Consider the following 22,235-nt stretch of genomic DNA (forward strand, 5'->3'; position numbering starts at 1 on the left):
ATTTACGGTCAAAACCTGAAAATAGTTGTCACGGTACCAAAATTTCAGTAGTCAGTAACAATACCAGTAAAATATTGTGGATCTCTCATTTACATCACGTTTACACTTTGCTGATTATAATGAAAAGATTTGCGTGCGGCTCACATTGGAAAAAAAAAAAAAAACTTACTGACTAGCACCTCCGATAGGCCATTATATTCACATGCTCAACAGATATGATTGTGTGGTCTAAATATTAATATTAATATTATATATATATATATATATATATATATATATATATATATATATATATATATATATATATATATATATATATATATATATATATATATATTCACAGTACAGTCCAAAGGTTTGGAACCACTAAGATTTTTAATGCTCACCAAGGCTACATTTATTTAATTAAAAATACAGCAAAAAACAGTAATATTATGAAATATTATTACAATTTAAAATAACTGTTTTCTATTTGAAAATATTTGACAAAGTAATTTATTCTTGTGTTGGCAAAGCTGAATTTTCAGCATCATTACTCCAGTCTTCAGTGTCACATGATCCTTCAGAAATCATTCTGATATGCAGATTTGCTGCTCAATAAACATTTATGATTATTTTCAATGTTGAAAACAGTTGTGTACTTTTTTTTTCAGGATTCCTTGATGAATAGAAAGTTCAAAAGAACAGCATTTATCTGAAATACAAAGCTTCTGTAGCATTATATACTACCGTTCAAAAGTTTGGGGTCAGTAAGAATATTTATTTTTATTTTTTTGGAAAAGAAATTAAAGAAATGAATACTTTTATTCAGCAAGGATGCATTAAATCAATCAAAAGTGACAGTAAAGACATTTATAATGTTACAAAAGATTAGATTTCAGATAAACACTGTTCTTTTGAACTTTCTATTCATCAAATAATCCTGAAAAAAATATTGCACACAAATATTTTGTACAATTGTACACATTAAATGTTTCTTGAGCAGCAGATCATCATATCAGAATGATTTCTGAAGGATCATGTGACACTGAAGACTGGAGTTATGATGCTGAAAATTCAGCTTTGATCACAGGAATAAATTACTTTGTCAAATATATTCAAATAGAAAACAGTTATTTTAAATTGTAATAATATTTCACAATATTACTGTTTTTATTATTATTTTATTATTATTACTATTTTTAATTAAATAAATGTAGCCTTTGTGAGCAGACAAAACTTCTTTTAAAAACATTAAAAATCTTAGTGGTTCCAAACTTTTGGACTGTACTGATTATATATATATATATATATATCACAATTCTGACTATATAACTCGCAACTGACTATATAACTCGCAACTCTGACTATATAACTCGCAACTCTCACTATATAACTCGCAACTCTCACTATATAACTCGCAACTCTCACTATATAACTCGCAACTCTCACTATATAACTCGCAACTCTCACTATATAACTCGCAACTCTCACTATATAACTCGCAACTCTCACTATATAACTCGCAACTCTCACTATATAACTCGCAACTCTCACTATATAACTCGCAACTCTCACTATATAACTCGCAACTCTGACTTTATAACTCGCAATTCTGACTTTATAACTCGCAACTGACTATATAACTCGCAACTCTGACTTTATAACTCGCAACTCTCACTATATAACTCGCAACTCTCACTATATAACTCGCAACTCTCACTATATAACTCGCAACTCTCACTATATAACTCGCAACTGACTATATAACTCGCAACTGACTATATAACTCGCAACTCTGACTTTATAACTCGCAACTCTCACTATATAACTCGCAACTGACTATATAACTCGCAACTGACTATATAACTCGCAACTCTGACTTTATAACTCGCAATTCTGACTTTATAACTCGCAACTGACTATATAACTCGCAACTCTGACTTTATAACTCGCAACTCTCACTATATAACTCGCAACTCTCACTATATAACTCGCAACTCTCACTATATAACTCGCAACTCTCACTATATAACTCGCAACTCTCACTATATAACTCGCAACTCTCACTATATAACTCGCAACTGACTATATAACTCGCAACTGACTATATAACTCGCAACTGACTATATAACTCGCAACTGACTATATAACTCGCAACTCTGACTTTATAACTCGCAATTCTGACTTTATAACTCGCAACTGACTATATAACTCGCAACTCTGACTTTATAACTCGCAACTCTCACTATATAACTCGCAACTGACTATATAACTCGCAACTGACTATATAACTCGCAACTCTGACTTTATAACTCGCAATTCTGACTTTATAACTCGCAACTGACTATATAACTCGCAACTCTGACTTTATAACTCGCAACTCTCACTATATAACTCGCAACTCTCACTATATAACTCGCAACTCTCACTATATAACTCGCAACTCTCACTATATAACTCGCAACTGACTATATAACTCGCAACTGACTATATAACTCGCAACTGACTATATAACTCGCAACTCTGACTTTATAACTCGCAATTCTGACTTTATAACTCGCAATTCTGACTTTATAACTCGCAAGTGACTATATAACTAGCAACTCTGACTTTATAACTCGCAATTCTCACTATATAACTCGCAACTGACTATATAACTCGCAACTGACTATATAACTCGCAACTGACTATATAACTCGCAACTGACTATATAACTCGCAACTCTGACTTTATAACTCGCAACTGACTATATAACTCGCAACTGACTATATAACTCGCAACTGACTATATAACTCGCAACTCTGACTTTATAACTCGCAACTGACTATATAACTCGCAACTCTCACTATATAACTCGCAACTCTCACTATATAACTCGCAACTCTCACTATATAACTCGCAACTCTCACTATATAACTCGCAACTGACTATATAACTCGCAACTCTCACTATATAACTCGCAATTCTGACTTTATAACTCGCAACTCTGACTTTATAACTCGCAACTCTGACTTTATAACTCGCAACTCTGACTTTATAACTCGCAACTCTGACTTTATAACTCGCAACTCTCACTATATAACTCGCAACTCTGACTATATAACTCGCAACTCTCACTATATAACTCGCAACTCTCACTATATAACTCGCAACTGACTATATAACTCGCAACTCTCACTATATAACTCGCAATTCTGACTTTATAACTCGCAATTCTGACTTTATAACTCGCAACTGACTTTATAACTCGCAACTCTCACTATATAACTCACAACTCTGACTTTATAACTCGCAACTGACTATATAACTCGCAACTCTCACTATATAACTCGCAACTCTCACTATATAACTCGCAACTCTCACTATATAACTCGCAACTCTCACTATATAACTCGCAACTGACTATATAACTCGCAACTCTCACTATATAACTCGCAACTCTCACTATATAATTCGCAACTGACTATATAACTCGCAACTGACTATATAACTCGCAACTCTGACTTTATAACTCGCAATTCTGACTATATAACTCGTAATTCTGACTATATAACTCGCAACTGACTATATAATTCGCTACTGACTATATAACTCGCAATTCTGACTATATAACTCGCAACTCTGACTTTATAACTCGCAATTCTGACTATATAACTCATAATTCTGACTATATAACTCGCAACTCTCACTATATAACTCGCAACTGACTATATAACTCGCAACTCTCACTATATAACTCGCAACTCTCACTATATAATTCGCAACTGACTATATAACTCGCAACTGACTATATAACTCGCAACTCTGACTTTATAACTCGCAATTCTGACTATATAACTCGTAATTCTGACTATATAACTCGCAACTCTCACTATATAACTCGCAACTGACTATATAATTCGCTACTGACTATATAACTCGCAATTCTGACTATATAACTCATAATTCTGACTATATAACTCGTAATTCTGACTTTATATCTCCGCTTTGGAAAAGAAGAACATAAAGAGAGCGATGGAGGAACACATACAGGCGATGGCACAGATCATGGAGAAGGCCGCAAACGCTCCCGCCAGCCCTTGGCCGCTCATGATGGGCGTGGTGTAGGACGCTGGAAGCATTCCACCCAAACCAAACAAACTCCCTTGCAGAACTGCCCCGAATGCTACAAAAAAGATGAAGAAAAACGATGGTTAAGATCTGAGATAAATGCACATGGAAAGTCGTAAAGGTCGTGACAACACAGAACATCATGAAACATTTCTGAGAATTCACTCCCGCTCTTTCAAGTAGGATCTTCCCCAGCTTGATTTTCAAAACATTTCATGTATTAATATTAGCATCAAAGCATGTGTGTGAACTCAGGCCATCTTTTACTCATTATGAAAGCAAACCATGTGACCTGACCCAGAAGAGAGAATGACTACAGAGAAAAACACTGCACTGATGATGAAGATGGATAGATGGTACTCACAGTTGATGCAGATGATTTTGATCATAGTTAACACAAAGAATGGCAGGGGTTCCATCTCCACCTTCACCAGCACCGCTGTGATGAAAAACACCACAAGAATGACCGACAGACTGCCTGAGATCCTCCACTTCTGGGGAATCCTGGGAGAAACGAGCAGAAAAAAATAACTTGTGAGCAGCTATTATGAAGATTATCACAGTCCTCTCATCATTCTTTATTACAGCTAATTTTCCACATTGTTGAATAACTGTCAAGTCAACAAACTATGAAAGAAGAGGAGTGTGTTAATGACACTCATAAGTCACGAGGGATGTTCTTCCTTCATTATTTGGTCCATCTCATCCTTAAATTGTACATTTAAAAAGAAATTCATAGTTCACTTCAAAATGAATTTACTCACCTCCATGTCTTCCAAGATGTTCATTTCTTTCTTTCTTCAGTGGAAAAGAAATGAAGGTTTTTGAGGAAATCATTCCAGGATTTTTCTCCATATAGTGGACTTCACTGGGGTTCAACGGGTTGAAGGTCCAAATGTCAGTTTCAGTGCAGCTTCAAAGAGCTCTACATGATCCCAGACGAGGAATAAGAGTCTCATCTAGAGAAACCATCAGTCATTTTATAAAAAAATAATAATAATTATATACTTTTTAACCACAAATGCTCGTCTTGCACTGCTCTGTGATGCTCCACGCATGACGTAATCATGTTGGAAAGGTCACGCGTGACGTAGGAGGAAGTACCGATCCAGTTGTGCTGGGTAAAAAATATAGATTTCTCGATTTTAATCAATTCTCATTTTCACGAACCGATATCGATTCTTCAATCCCAAGAATCGATTAGTCTAGTCTGTTTTCAGTGGATGAATGAGCAGAATATGTAGCGCCTCCCATCCAATAAATTGCAATAATCTGTTACTTTTGATATGAAGCAAAGTCTCAGATTTCAAATGACGTCCATCTTATTATGAGATTCAGAAAATAAACACAGTTTTGGCGCTGTTTAATGTGGCGTGACAGATCGCTTTAGCGCCTCAGTTAAAGAGAAGCATGTGATCATCCTCTCCTCCGCTTTAATACCAGTTACAGCGAAATAAACATGAACATCTGAAGGTATGTTAAAATATACAGTACAACTTACTGAAATCCGTATCATGTCTCGTGTAATCGCTCAATCAGTGCTTCAGACTCAATAAAACAGCTTCAATGTCACGTGACGTCACATTTACCTCAGAAAAACATATTCAGTGACCATAAACTCATTAGTCAGCTAGAAAAGTGAACTCTAGAGAGCAGCATTCTGATAAATATAGTTATGTACCGTTACATATTCATTATAATTGTTTAATGTTCTTCAATATTTAATGCATGTTTGAATAAATCAGCCGTGATTTAAATGTTTATATTTAAAAAAAACGAATTGGAGTAGAAATATGATTATGTAATTCTAAACTTTTTTTATAATAAAAACATCATTGAGTGTAATTTAAGTGTTTGTATATAAATAAGTTAATTTAACCTTAAACGTGTAGTTTACAGCATTAGTTGAGATTTTTTCCTCTAGAAAATTTGCCATGTACTGAAACTGAAATACTACATCTTTCCAATGTGATTACGTAATGCGTGAGCAGTGCAAAACGAGCATTTGTGGTTAAAAAGTATATAATTTTATAAAATGTCCGATGGTTTCTCTAGATAAAACTCTTATTCCTCGTCTGGGATCATGTAGAGCTCTTTGAAGCTGCACTGAAACTGACATTTGGACCTTCAACCCGTTGAATCCCAGTGAAGTCCACTATATGGAGAAAAATCCTGGAATACTTTCCTCAAAAACATTTCTTTTCCACTGAAGAAAGAAAGACATGAACATCTTGGATGACATGGAGGAGAGTAAATTATCAGGAAACTTTAATTCTGAAGTGAATCCCTCTTACATGTAATTTCAGAGTTTGTCTCACCTCTGATGGATGAAGGAGTTGAGGCAGGTGAAAATGAGCAGCGGCACCATTGCACACAGCGTCATCACATTGTTGAACTTTGACTCTAGGAAGCTACGACTGTCGCCCTCTATCTCCACCGTCCCATTGGCTGTTTGATTGATTTGTGGGTCTTTCAGACGTTTGGTGAAATACTGCAGAACAAGAATAAGTCGAGATGTTGAGCAATCCTCTATGTGAAAGTTATCTGAATTTTACATTGCCAAAAAGCGTTCACATAATTGTGGATTCATCTAATAAAGTTGTTTACCATAGTAGCAGTCATGAAGAAATTCCATGGCAGGAGAGTTCCCAGGCCCAGAATGAAGAATATGATCCATACAGCTTTGTACCTGGAAAACATGGCATTTAATCCACGGGAAGGTTCACTATTGAGCGTTTTTCATTCTGTGAGGAGGTCACGCTCACACATTTACCTGTCTTGAGGAGCGTTCACGGCAGTCATTGTGTCCGATTGATCCGTCACTGATCGCTTTCACAATCTGGCATCAAATCTGAAATTACAATCACATGGAAACAATCTTTACACCACACATTTCATTCAAACCCAATAATCTTAGTGAAAGCTTGAGAAGTAACCAAGCAGATCTACTGTGATTTACAGTATAAACATCCAACATTATTGCATTTCGTTCAAAAATTTGATTCTCCCAATGGATGTTTTGGCAGCACCAACACAAACATATTAAAATATCTAAACAAATGTGAACATTTTCACTCCAGTGTCATTTTTACATGTGCTTACAATTAGCCTAGATCTCTAAACCAATGTTTAGAATATTTAACATATTAAGCCTTGGGTATAGAGTTCATAAAATAACAAAAAATTAATTTCCTGAGCTCAAGTGACAGCTTGTCTGGATTCCAAAAAAATCTCCAGCCCTTAAGGAACGAATCACAAAATCCTCGGCACTCAAGAAATGTCGAAATATTGATTAATTCTGCAGTCCTTGGAGAATAAACATGAGAAATGAAAGAGAAACTTAATGAACTCCAGGACAGACATCTTCTGTGCATCTAATCCTGGGTTAGACATTGATATTGATACCTGCTGCAAATTCAGTACATTTAAGGCTTGGAAATGGATTCTGTTGGTCTTAAATGAGGCGATTCAGAGGGAACATCCCTGAAACAAAGCACGGTCTTGGATAAACTAAGATGATAATGACAGACCGTGATGTTCCCCTGTGCAGAAGCGTCATTTGGACGCCATACTGACAACAATGAGCTTGAAAACACACTCAACTCTCTGTACACACTCTTCATTCAAACAACAGTCTAGATATAGGCCTACAAAAACAGTAGTTAAGAGATTTATTGGCTGTCAAAACATGGTTTGACATATTATCAATCACTTTTATGCCGTTTTATTGTCTTCTGTAGAGTTGTCCAAACTCGCTTTGAGCACTCTTGAGCGGATTCGTAAACACCTCTGATTGGCCATTGTGTTGACACGCTCATTGGATATGTCTGTGATTGGCTACAATGATCAACGCTTCAAAAACGTTGTAAATAATCATCATTGACGCTCTTCACCAAGCGCTTACACAGATACACACGGGAGCGTTTGAAAGCAGGAGTCTATCGTGGACCAGTTCGCTAATATACACCTGCTTTCAAAACGCTTTAATATTCAAACACTTGTTCATTGTAGCCAATCACAGACATATCCCATGAACGTGTCAACACAATGGCCAATCAGAGGTGTTTACGCATCCGCTCAACAGTGCTCAAAGAATCACATTTATAACATTTCAGCAAAGACTACGCGTCACTCGTATTGTTTTGAATGGGAGAAAGTGCAACGCGCAATATGGCGGAATAAGTCCCGCCTTCTAAATAAGAGCCAATCGCTGATTGGTAAAGTCATTGCATCACTGCAGCTAGCAGTAGAAGCTCCGGTTCCTATAGAAACAGTCAGACGCGCGCTTAGGACTGCACATGCACATTAGCTTGATCAAGCCTGAAAAACACAGTTTTTTTGTCATGATTCGAGCGTTTAGAAACAGAATTTATGAGACAGTTGTTCACTGGTGATTTCAAATATGAATTTTAATCGAAAACTTGCCGAACAGCTTTGGAGAATTTAATGTTTCCCCTTTCAAAGAGATAGAAGAAGTTGGTACTTTTGACAGCTCAAGTGTTTTGTATGTTCATAAAAAAATTCTTCATGAAGAAAATTAATTTTAAAGAAATGGTCACAAGTTGAATTTCATATCATGTTGTGCCATTTCTTAAAAACAATGAGAAATAATGGTTTTCATGCTCCACTGCTGTTGCGATAATCAATATTTTCCAAAATAACAAACACTTTTCAAAGTATTTTACAAATAAACTAAAACATAATTTATTTTTCCTTCTATTCTCTCAGAAAATCTGCAACCAAAATCTCACCATATTCATATAAGAATATTTTAAAAGGATAATTCACCCAAAAATGAAAATCCACCCAGTTTCTTTGTTCTGCTCAACACAAAAGAAGATATTTTGATGAAAAAGGGTAAACAAACCCCATTGACTTCCATAGTTACAATACTATACGAGTTAATGGGGTTTGGTTACAGACAATCTTCAAAATAGGTTTGGAACAAATTTGGGGTGAGTAAATGATGACAAAATTTTCATTTTTTGGTGAACCGCAGAGAAAAATGCTGTCGAATTTGTCGAGTTTACTCCTATCCCAAACCTACCCTTTAAACAATGCAAATATTTGTAAACTTTTTTAAAAAGATTCAATATTGATGCACGCGTACACAGTAAGCCCTGGCAGGACAATCTGATATGTAGGATGAAATGTCATGACACCATCCTGTTGCATAAGACCTTTAAATCAGCCACTTAACACAACTGATCTGATTTGACTAAATTGTGTTACAACCACTGGAAATCTCAGTCACGTTGAGGGAATCTGATCGACCTGTCCTGTGATCACATGTCCTAAGTGCAGTGACCTCTGTAAAGAAGCATGACATTCAGCTGTAGAAACTCTATATTTTACTTCAAAGTTAAACAGGAGGTCATTCATTTAGTTGAAGCAGTATGTCATGGTTAGCTGATAACGGCTGAAACCAAATGAAGCATTTCCACCTTGACCGGACTTATCTGCCCTCGGGTCAGCAGGCATGAGAGAGAAAAATGTGTTTTGCAAGCTTGCATATATTAAAAATTATTGTATGTATTATTTATGTGGTGCACACTATCATTCAGATATTATTACAATTTAAAATAAAGTGTAATTTATTCCTGTGATTTTCAGCATCATTACTCCAGTCTTCACTGTCACATGATCCTTCAGAGATCATTCTGATATGATGATTTGATGCTCAAGAAACACAAAGACATCCATCTTTATTTATTATGTAAACCCTTGCTGAAATATCCATTTTTCCAAGTCTTTGTCAATAACATCTCTGATTTACAATGTACAATCACTCCCAGATCATCTCATGGGCCAAAAACCAAAAAAAGATCATCCAAATCTTCCATTTTGTACCCGAGCCAATGTGCACAGCCACCGCCACACTCCACAAATTAATCCCAGCAACCTACAATCAATCAGTCTCCCGATTTGGTTCACCTCCCGTCCTGAAAAACACCTTTGGCAGGTTTCCCGGACAGTCCTCTGACTCTACTTCCTGGGACCGTGCTTCTAAAAAGGTCCCTCATAGGCTCAATATTTCACAACAAAGCTGCAGGATCCAGAAATAGTCATTCTGTTGGGGTGCTGAGCCTTTAGCGGAGCTCAGGAGAGAGAGGGTCTGTAACCGGAGAACATCAGCAGTGCATCCAAGAACAAGCTTGGAAAAGATTTGTGTTCAAGAGGCCCTAGCCGTCTATCCCAACAACACAAGAACAAGAAGACATGATTATGAAATATCATTCTGTTGCAAATTCCAATTCCGCTTAATGATCCTTTTTCTTAACAATTCTTTTAGTACTTTTAAGGAAGCATTGAAAAGTATTATTCCTCTATTTGAACTGCGAACATTCAGAAACTTTTAAAGGGATTGTTCACCCAAAAATGAAATTTCGGTCATTAAAGAATTAGTTCACTTGATAATTTACTCTCCTCCATGTCATCCAAGATGTCTTTCTTTCTTCAGAAGGTTTTTGAGGAAAACATTCCAGGATTTTTCTCCATATAGTGGACTTCACTGGGGTTCAACGGGTTGAAGGTCCAAATGTCAGTTTCAGTGCAGCTTCAAAGAGCTCTACATGATCCCAGACGAGGAATAAGAGTCTTATCTAGAGAAACCATCAGACATTATCTAAAAAAATAAACATTATATACTTTTTAACCACAAATGCTCGTCTTGCACTGCTCTGTGATGCTCCACGCATGACGTAATCATGTTGAAACTGACATTTGGACCTTCAACCCGTTGAACCCCAGTGAAGTCCACTATATGGAGAAAAATCCTGGAATGATTCTTTCGAGTGAAGAAAGAAAGACATGAACATCATGGATGAGATGGAGGAGAGTAAATTGTCAGGAAATTTTAATTCTGAAGTGACCAAATTTTAGTTTTTGGGTGAACTAACCTTTTATTGGAGCTAAACGTCATTAAAACAGGTTATAGGATTCTAGTCATTCTTTACTTTAACAAAATAAGTTTAGCATAAGAAATATTTCCCAATTCACAAAAATTGCTAAATTTCACACAATCAAACTTGCATAATCTCATTTTAAGAAATGGTTGCACATTCCAATTCCACGTAATGATCCATCATCACAATTCTTTCAATACTTTTAAGGAAGCATTGAAAGGTTTGGGTCAATCGTTCCTCTAATGGAACTGCATTTATAACTAATGGAACTAAAGGTCATGAAATCAGCTTCTATACTAAAATGGAAAAAGTTTAGAATAAGAAAAGGTTCCCAGTTCCCAAACCAAGACCTGGCTAAATTTCACAATAGTTACTATGAGCACCATAAATATGCATAATCTCAATCAAAGCCTCTTTGTAAAACATGCCAGCCACCCCACCTGTGCCAAACAATGCCCAATTCCTCTTACAGAGAAACGCATGGATTTAGTCTTGTCATAGAAAACAGCAGACCACGATTACATTTATTTTCCCTGCTGGCCTGCGTTCTCTTCTGGATAGCATTCAAGAGTAAGACACTGATCTTTGGCTGGAGCATAAGGCCATTTAATTTGCCCTCTATTTTAATCTGTAAGGAAATGATGATTATGAAAGCAAGAAAAGCTTTAGTTTGACTTTATGCCATGTGAAATGAAGAAGCGAGACTGAAATATACACTGCAATATGTTGGCTTATTTGTGCCACGTTTCCTGCAAAAGTATTACTCTATAAAACCACTCCAATCTCTTGAAGCCCACAGCTCTAGTTTGCTTTAAACTACATTCATAACCCAGTTTACTTACTTAAAGGGATAGTTCACCCAAAAATAAAATTCTGTCATCATTTATTCACCCTCATGTTGTTCCAAACCTGTATGAGTTTCTTTGTTCTGTTGAGCACAAAAGAAGATATTTTAAAGAAAGTTGGTAACCATTGACTTCTATTGTATTTCTTTTCCTACTATGTCTGGTTACCAACACTTCAAAATATCACAACAAAGAAACTCATACAGGTTTGGAACAACTTGAGGGTGAATAAATGATGACAGAATTACTATCCCTTTAATGTGATGCATTTCTGAGTTAGACAGGATATTCAATCAGACTAAGGGGCCGATTAAAAAAAAAAAAAAAAAAGTAAAACATTTTACGTGTTTTGGCCGTTCATTTACACGATAATGGCGTTTTGAGGGCCTAAAAAACTCAAGCTTTGGAAAACGTGTTTCAAAGCGCAAGTTTGTAAAAATGATATCATTATCGTATACATGTAAACAAAGAAAAAAAATGTGAATTTGTGAAAACGGTGAGGTCATTGTGCATTACATGTTTCAGTCTGTAGGTGCATAGTGTTTCTTTACAAAGTGACATCGCCATCTACTGGCCTGGCGGCAGAATACAGAGTTTTTAGTCATTTTCGCTGATCCGCATGAACGTTTTGCTTGTACAAGAAAAAAGTGAAGGAAAAACTTTTTCATCTGTAGTACATCGTTGTCATGTAAACGTACCCCAAAAGTACAGGACTGGGTTAAAAACAACCCAAGTTGGGTTGAAAATGGACAAACCCAGTGATTGGGTTAAATGTTTGTCCATTTTAAATGAACCCAAAATAGGTTGGAAATTAAAAATCATAATTACTAGAGGCAACAAAAAGGTGAACACTTATTAAGCAATTTAATTAATGTTTATTGTTTAATTATTATTCATTAAACTTATTAATAAATGTTAATTTCCAACATACTTTGGGTTCATTTCAAGAGAGCAATACAGTCATTTTTAAACAATAGTTGGGTTCCATAAAACTACCCAGCAGGTTGGGTCAAACATTTAACCCAACCGCTGGGTCAAAACAACCCAATCACTGGGTTTGTCCATTTTTAACCCAACATTTTTTTAGAGTGTTGGATTGTGAGAACTTTGGAAGCCCGTTTCCACCACTAAATAAAAAAATAAAAACAGTAATTATGACTTTTTATCTCAGAATTCTGACGTTTTATCTCAAAACTGCGAGCTATAAAGTCACAACTCTGAGATATAAACTCACAATTGTGTGATATAAAGTCACAATTCTGACTTTTTCTCAAAATTCTGACTTTTTTTCCACGCAATTGCGAGTTTATATCTTTAGCAACTTTATAGCTCGCAGTTGTGAGAAAAAAAGAATTCTGAGATAAAAAAAAAAAGTTGCAATTACTGTTTTTATTTTAATTTAGTGGTGGAAATTGTCTTCCATAGAAAACAGATGGTTGGAGGTGATGGGCTGTAAACGGTTTTTGTGATGTCAGAAGGAAAGCCATGCATTCTGCTGAAAGATTACAAAGACAAACATTTCATTCTTCATTTGGAATAACAAAAAATCATTTACAAAAAACAGGACTGAGCATTAATAAAGTAAAGTGGGCCAATTTTGATTTTGTTGAGTTTGAAGAGAAGCACTCAACACAGACAAATAAGTTGTGCTGACTTTTTTTAATGCAGCTGCATTACCAGTTAGGAAACGAACAAGATTGTGATCACATAATGCGAGCGTGCGGCTCGAGTTGCATGCCATGCACAGCGTTGCACACATGAGTTACATTAAGAACATTTGCCAGCGAACTATCTCTGTCCAATGATACAGCTCACATGCATCTCATCTAAAGTGCATGAGAAGAGCACGAACATCTCCTGTCCAAACCACGAGCGTGATGCATCAGCACCATGATGACACTTGAAGGACTCGACCAATGCGGAAAACTATACACCACAGAAACCACAACTGTCATCAAAACGGAGTCAAACAGGTCGTTTCTTTTAATCATAGTAACCATACCCAAACATCAACAAAGTTCACATCAACAACCAACCCTCCCCGAATGTAAAAAGCTCTAGATATCTTTTATTGACTAAACACAGTCCCAAGAAGCTTTTGCTATAAAAGTGAATTATCAAATTTAAAGAGTGAACGAAGAAAATTTGCAGTATTTATAAAACTTGTCTTGGATACAAGGTAAGCATAATTTCTTTTGACTATGTGCACTTACACTGAACATATTCACATAACCCCAAAAAATACAATATTTTAACATATAAGTGATTGACTCGTATGCAGCCTTTGCCAACACATGATTTCCGAAACACGTGGTTAGCGACTATTAATAAACGATAGTTAACATATCAAATATTTCAGAGAACTCATAGTAACTATCGTTACCCGCCCGAAGAATATGTCCAAAATCACGTCGCGAATAAACTGGCGGTAAATTTAACTTTAGCCTCGTAAACACGTGCTTGAAAAACGCGGGATGCATTGTTACAAAAACAGCGCAGTTCAACTTCTGAATGTCAGTGTTTGAACTTACAGTTTCCAAACGAGAACTACTTCAACAGTAATGCGAGCTATAGCAGTTTACATGTGTGAAGTGAGATAACTGTAGTAAATTTGAGCCCTTACCTTCACGCACTGAGAGAAAGAAGAGACAGCGTGGAGTGAAGAGGTTGAGTGAAAGAAAGACTGAAAGAGAGGAAAAGAGAGAGAGAGAGCGAGAGAAGAGGAGGGACTGTCCCATCATACTCAAATGATGATGATGATGATGATGACTACCACACAGTTCATCTTTACCATTTCAATGATAAATCAACAAATACTGTTGCATTATATGATGTTTTTCATCTGATTATTTCGACTTTTCACTGAAAAATGTGTGATTTTAACAGTAAAATGTTGTAAAAATGCTATGGAAAAAAAAATAGGTTAACATTATTATATACAGGGAAAAACTGTAAAAGCTCTAACCAGATATTTATGCAATTTTCAAAGTAAAATGCTGTAAATTTTACAATTTTTATAAGTAAAAAAGACAAAATCAATGTATAATTTACAGTCAAAATCTGTAAACTGATGTTCCCACAGTTTTGAAAGTATTTTGATTAAATAATAATAGTTGTTATTATCAGTTATGTACATTGGGGTTTTATGTCACATCTTCTGTTGTTTAATGAATGTTTATTGCATTATTGATGGTGTGATTGACTCTGTGCACCTTCTTTATATTAGTATATACTTCAGCTTGTGGAAAAGCTACTCGTGTTGAACTCTGGCTCTCTCTTTAACCACCTGCATTATTGTGGTGCTTGTCAGTATGTGTTAAAGGTACAAAACAGATTTTAGTAGTAGTGTGCATTATTGAATTTATTGGTTTACATTCAAATTTTCTTAAATTACAGTTTTAAACTGTAAAATTTACAGTTTTTCTGTATTTTTTACAAAATTATTCAGGCAACCACAGCTGCCAAAATTATTTTGTAAAAACTACGCAATGTAGCCTATATGAGTCATTCCACGAAACCAGCACGATCTGACTTCCTCTGACCTTTTTCAGTATATTTTATCTATTGGTTCACCAAAATATATTTTAAAAGGGTTTTTATTTGGGTACAATAAAACTAGACTTGGCCACCTCTTTGGCCACCCCGCTCACAACTGCTGTTTCTGTCTACTTGTTTTGTTGACGAAAAATGCGTTTATTTAAGCGCATAATCGCCTCTTTAAGACCACTAAAAACGGGAAACTTTTCAGACGCGCGCTCCAACTTCCCCTCAAACGCGCGCGGAAATGATACAGGTGCCGAATGAGCTTCAGCAGAACAGCAGTGAACGGCGAACATTAACATTATAGCTTACGTAAATGTCAACTGGTGGGTTGCAAGATCGCGCACTTTTCAATCGCGCAAATACGGCGCGCTGCATATTACTCACTATAAATAAAGCGCGAAAGTAACTAACATGCAACGTGGTCCATTATGTCATGAAATAACCAAAATGTCGTTAAATCTGTGCATGCATGTATGCAGGTCTATTTGAGATAGCAGAATATTTTAGTCGCATATCTATGTGAGATCACAATATAAGGCACAAGCTGATATGTAATTTTTTAATGCATAAATAAATGTGAGAACTGTGCATTTGTACTAGAAGATGCTAATTTTGATAAACAAAAAATTATCACATTTAAATGCATAATTAATTTTACATTCTGGCATTTCTGTGCTGTTGACTTCTGCTTCTGCATCAGCAAATTGGAATTTAAAAGAGAAAATATTGTACTGAGTTTAATTGAGGTATGATAGAACTGTTGCAATTATTTATTTTGACAATATAGAAAGTTAAACATTTAGTGTTTACTTTTTTGGTTAGTTTTTGAAACAGACAAACTCAGAATTGTTGAAGTTCATTGATTATATATAAAATTCAATGAAGGTTGAATAATCGTTGATCTGCATGTCTCATCCATGGAGATTCAACAAGCTATTGGGGGTTTTGAGAACCAGAACTGACTGAACACTTCAGCTTTATTAATATGCATGCAAGTGAGGAATGATAAAAAAAAAAAAAAAAGAAAGAGAAAAAAAGGTCAAATTCATTCAGCATTCCATGATCTAATTCGCTATCTCAGTTACAATTAAGTACAAATGAACTGTATTCAGTTGTGTTGTAAGCACAGTCCAGTACATTATAGTCAGACTCATTTTAATGTTGAAATAATGAAGATTTCTGTGCCACCCCTATGAAAAAATCCTGTCTCCGCCACTGCCAACCGCTGGGTCAAAACAACCCAATCGCTGGGTTTGTCCATTTTCAACCCAACTTGGGTTGTTTTTAACCCAACATTTTTTAGTGTTGGATTGTGAGAGCTACGGAAGCCCGTTTCCACCACTAAATAAAAAAATAAAAACATTGCGACTTTTTATCTCAGAATTCTGACTTTTTATCTCAAAACTGCGAGCTATAAAGTCACAACTCTGAGATATAAACTCACATTTGCGTGATATAAAGTCAAGTTTATATCTCAGATTTTCATTTGGAATAACAAAAAAAAAAAATTACATTGGGCATTAATAAAGTAAACTGGGCCAGTTTTGATTTTTAAAAGCTTTTTGTATTCATTGAAATGTCTCCTTTAATAATGTTTAAAAACATCACACACTTTTTATCTTCATATCAGAAATTACAGAGAGAATCATTGAATCATTGAAGCTACAAGAGGATCTGCATACTGTAAGTGTTTTGCTGTCGTTTCTAGTTGATTTTAGTGCTGTATAGTTGCTTTACTGATCTGTGTATTTATTTATTTAAAAAAAAAAAAAAAAAAAAAAAAAAAAAAAAAAAAAAAAAAAAATTCGCTATGAGCACTTTACTGACATAACTGTGACTTCACTCAGCACTTATACACTGTTGTTCTCATGTTGATTTAATTGATTCTACTACTCTCATTTGTAAGTCGCTTTGGATAAAAGCGTCTGCTAAATGACTAAATGTAAATGTAAATGTAAATGTAAATTATTTAGTTTTTTTCAGTCGACACCACCTATTTTGTCACGTCCTTGAAAGTGTACTTGGGATATGAATAATAAAATGAGGAAAAAGCCCATACATTTTGGCATTCCCATAAATATCCATCTGTGCTTTCATGATTATTCATTAAAATCACATGATTTAGCTCCGTACCTCAGTAACCCTTCAACCCCGTTACACAAACCATAATGAACTGATGCTTATGTGACATCATTAATAGGAAGTGACATCATAGAAGTCTTCTGAACAACACTGTGAGCAAATTACCACCTTCTTTAATAATTATAACTAAATGATGTTGTGAAATTGTGTTTGTCGAGCTTAACGACTAGAAACGACTATTACTTGTGAAAATGATCTTTGTTATTTCAACATTATTCATGATTTCGTAATATCATGCATGTCATGCGCTCTCCATTTATTCACTATAGATTTAGAGGAGTGGCCAATTTGGCCAAAAAATCACACAATTTCTTTTTTTTTGTTAAGTTTATGAAAAAGAAATTTAAAGTTAGTTGAACTCTGTTTATTAATTTGTTCCCTCGATTTATTAAATTATGCACACGATTAAATTTTTTTTCTTGCGTGTCATGAGCAGGGATCCATAGTTACAAAAATCTGGCGGTGCGCGTACAGTGTGCGCGTACTCTTCTGATGACGAAATTCACGTCGCGCATTGTGCGCTGACCCTCGCGGACTTGTAAAAAGTGAAGTATGCTTTGGGCTTTACTATCCCAAAAGGCCACAGGAGAGGATTTGTGAATAGCAGTAAAGTGACGCAACTGACGCTGGTAGGTCACATGATAATAATGACAACATGGCGAATGTACGTCCAGATTGCATATAGCTATTACACACATTTAAACTATATGTAACATACTTCTTAGCAGTCTTGAAATTATGATATATTCAAAACAAATACCTACTCAAGAGTATGCGATTTGGGACGCAGCCTTGTGCCGTATATCCGAGTGAAACTGCTTCTCAAACAAGAACAAATGTAGGCGGGGCTTGATTTTGTCTGTGGGGAATTGATTGGATGGTTGTGGTTTGCTATTCTCCCTCCCTTGTTGCACTTCGCCTTGCCTGTTAACATCTGCTGTTTTTGCACACCTTCCGTGTGAGATCCCACAACTCCCATCAGGACACAGCTGCACTTTGAGACGTTCCTGAAGGCGTTCCTCAGTGTCAGCTTTTCAAGGACGTGAGATGTCTACAGAATGCTAGAGTTTTCATGTGCTGAAGAAGTTTGAAGAAGTCTACTAAACTGAACTCAGAATGCAAAGTTATCATGAGTCCAGTAAACGAGGACAATGTTCATTTTCAAAGACTTGTTTACGTCTGTAGGTTGGGTTCTGTGTCAGATGAATTTGTATGTTTAAAATAGAACTGGCAACTGTGTTGTATTCTTTTGGGCAGCCGCTCGAATATAAGCGTGTGGTTAGACTCTGTTTGCACTTACTGTGCGACCGCTTCCACCTACTCCCTGTCTAGTCTAAAAGCAGCCGTGGTTTGAGTGAGACAGTCCCTTCATGGATATGAGGTTTAACAAGTAAACATCCAGAGAAAGTGAGAGGGGACAAAAACAAGCTCTTATAACATCTGTTTGATACCATCGGCTTGAAAATGAGTGCAGCAAACTTGTAGCATTCATACTGACGGCCACCAGACTCCAGCGCTACACACTGGTAATGATCCGGGAGATGAAGGGTGAAGGACATGACGGCATTGAGCTGTTCAGTGGGGTCAGAAGCTCTGTTTGCTCCAGGACGAGTGTTCCGGAAGTTCAAATAATTATATGTCACTTTGGATGAAAAGAATCTGTTAAAAAACAAGCAATTGATATGGAAGAAAATAGAATGTTTTAAGGGCAAATGTGAGTCATCTTCTTCATGACGTTACTGACGCTGTTTGTCTAAAGTCAGTTGATCCGGAGAGAGAGGCGCTGGGAATAAGACAGATGAATTCAATCAGTAAAATGTTCCAACGGAAATATTATTTTATTTATTTATTTATTAGTGTGACAAAAAATTATAAATCTACAAGATTAAGCTGAAAAAAATAAAATATCAGATGAATGAAAATTATAATGTTGCGTTGGCAACTGAAATGTTTAAGTACTAAAATAATTAACTCATATTAATAAAATTAAAACTAAAACTGAATAAAAAACCTATTTAGAAATATTTTTAACACCCAAAAGCGAATAAACATGAGAAAAGCACGTAACAAAATTACTAAAAATTTAATTTTATATATATATATATATATATATATATATATATATATATAAAATGCATATATATAGAAAAGCACATAACAAAATTACTAAAAATTAAACTACATACAGTATATATATTTAAAAAAATAAACTACTGTATATATATTTAATGTGTAGTTATATATTTTTAATGTTATATATATATATATATATATATATATATATATATATATATATATAAACATTTAATGCATATATATACGCATTAAATTATATATATATACACATTAAATGTATATCAGATTTTATATATACAACTTATGTAGCCTATATGTGTGTGTGTTTGTGTGTGTGTGTGTGTGTGTGTAATACATACATACATACATACATACATACAATATATATATATATATATATATATATATATATATATATACATACATTTATTGTGTATATATATACAATATATACATTATATATACAATATATACACATATATATATATATATATCTAATTGAATGTGTTTATATATTTAATATTTGTAGCCTATATATACACACATTAAATTAGTGTACGTATGTGTGTGTATGTATTTATAAATATATATATATATATATATATGCATATATACGCATTAAATTAAATTTTATATATATGCAGATAGATAGATAGATAGATAGCTAGATAGATAGATAGATAGATAGATAGTACTCACATGAACTGATTTAAATATGTTTTTAGTACATTAATGGATCTTGAGAGAGGAAATGTCATTGCTTAGGCCTCACTTAGCCATCGGATTTCATCAAAAATATTTTAATTTGTGTTCAGAAGATGAACGAAGGTCTTATGGGTGTGGAACGACATGAGGGAGAGTAACTAATGACATTATTTTCATTTTTGGGTGAACTAACCCTTTAAATCTGCAGTACGTGACGTACCTGTCAGGACAGAGGAACAGGAGCTGAGCTCATGGCAGCGCAACAATCTCTGTGCCATGTGAAATGAAATCAGAGCCGCTCCGTCACACCTCGGCCTGGGTCAACTTAGAGGACATATTTGAAACCAGAACACCCTACGCCTGTGTGACAATGCATTATAAATGCCTTAGCAGCTCTAAAAGAGATCCAGGCAACACCCAGAACATCCTAGAAATCAAAAACACCTGCCAACCTGTATGACCACAATACCGCTCTATTCATGTGCCACTCCTGTTTACCCAGCATGCTTTATAGATGAGATCATATAAGAATTTGAGCTGATTACTCATAGTAATATAAAGGTGTGTAAAACAGGTTTAGGGGGTGAGTTCACTTCTTGGTCATGTTTCTTTTCATTATACCTATTTCTATTATGCTCTTTGTTATTTTTTACCCCAGAATTATGTTGTAATTGTTAAATTTTTGCATTATATTGAAACGTGACTTGATTAATAGTTCCGGACAGGTGTTTATAAATCCAGAATGATATAAAATAACTGGAACAAAAGCATTGTCAGATGAAGATTAGTAAACCTTTCACAGAAGTCACGTTAGGAGAAAACACGCAAGCATTCCTACATCCCTGATTGTTATCTACAGACATGGAAAGGGTCTTCCTGCTGAACCTTCTGAGGGAGGAGTATCCTGATGTCCACTCAAAACACACCATGCTCTATTGTCCCTCTGATTACCTGAGTCACAACAGCCAAAGACAACAAGAGGAAACCTGGTTCAGCCGACCCAGTGACCCATGCTGAATGTGACTGCTGGTGAACCATCTGATAAAATCATTTAGAAAATTCACCATCGGTCATTTTTCCTAAAAAAAAAATAAAAATTATATCATTACGCATTACGTAATCATGTTGGAAAGGTCACGGAAGTACCGATCCAGTGTTTACAAAGTAAACGTACAAAGACTAAATCAAACGGCCTTAACGAAAAAAGGTAAAACAACAATGTTTTAAAATTGGATTACTTCCAACCATGTCACGCGTGACCTTTCCAACATGATTACGTCATGCGTGGAGCATCTCAGAGCAGTGCAAGATAAGCATTTGTAGTTAAAAAAGTATATAATTTTTATTTTTTTTATTAAATGTCCGATGGTTTCTCTAGATTAGACTCTTATTCCTCGTCTGGGATCATGTAGAGCTCTTTGAAGCTGCACTGAAACTGACATTTGGACCTTCAACCTGTTGAACCCCAGTGAAGTCCACTATATGGAGAAAAATCCTGGAATGATTTCCTCAAAAACATTCATTTCTTTTTGTTTGACTGAAGAAAGACAAACATCTTGGATGACATCAGGGTGAGTAAATTATCAGGAAATTTTAATTCTGAAGTGAACTAATCCTTTAAAGGGATAGTTCACCCAAAAATAAAATTTTGTCATCATACTCACCCTCAAGAATGTTGGTAACCAAATAGTTTTTGGTCCCCATTGACTTCCATAGTATAAACCAGAATTGTAACCAGCATTCTTCACAATATCTTCTTTTGTGTTCAACAGAACAATGAAACTCATGCAGGTTGGGAACAACTCAAACGTGAGTAAATGATGACAGAATGTTTTATTTTTTGGGCGAACTATCCCTTTAATTGAAAGGGAAAATAAATTTAACCTCCATTCCTTGATAAGGCCTTCATGAGGTGAAAACAAACTAT

At 35.2% G+C, this 22,235-nt stretch overlaps 2 protein-coding genes across 3 annotated transcripts in view; one reads left to right on the forward strand and one right to left on the reverse strand.

Moving 5' to 3' along the window:
- The window catches only part of slc29a1a (solute carrier family 29 member 1a), a 42,439-nt gene that overhangs the window by 9,649 nt on the left and 10,555 nt on the right, over positions 1–22,235 (reverse strand). Inside the window, exons 1-6 of one of the 2 annotated variants that reach the window (XM_067385587.1) lie at positions 14,466–14,599; positions 6,866–6,943; positions 6,700–6,781; positions 6,411–6,583; positions 4,457–4,596; positions 4,013–4,147 (exon numbers count right to left, since the gene is read on the reverse strand). In XM_067385587.1, the coding sequence (XP_067241688.1) occupies positions 4,013–4,147; positions 4,457–4,596; positions 6,411–6,583; positions 6,700–6,781; positions 6,866–6,894 (559 nt within the window). In that variant the 5' untranslated portion in view covers positions 6,895–6,943; positions 14,466–14,599. Of the gene's footprint in view, positions 1–4,012; positions 4,148–4,456; positions 4,597–6,410; positions 6,584–6,699; positions 6,782–6,865; positions 6,944–14,465; positions 14,600–22,235 lie in introns of those variants that run through there. The other variant, XM_067385588.1, reaches the window with a different exon arrangement.
- mtrf1l (mitochondrial translational release factor 1-like) overlaps positions 14,001–22,235 on the forward strand; it is a 31,257-nt gene continuing 23,022 nt past the window's right edge. The window contains exon 1 of the mRNA XM_067385590.1: positions 14,001–14,021. The gene's annotated coding sequence lies outside the window, so the exon portion shown is untranslated. The remainder of the gene's footprint in view (positions 14,022–22,235) is intronic.

This window comes from Chanodichthys erythropterus, chromosome 5 (genome assembly GCF_024489055.1).
Source record: "Chanodichthys erythropterus isolate Z2021 chromosome 5, ASM2448905v1, whole genome shotgun sequence".
Classification (NCBI taxonomy): Eukaryota; Metazoa; Chordata; class Actinopteri; order Cypriniformes; family Xenocyprididae; genus Chanodichthys; species Chanodichthys erythropterus.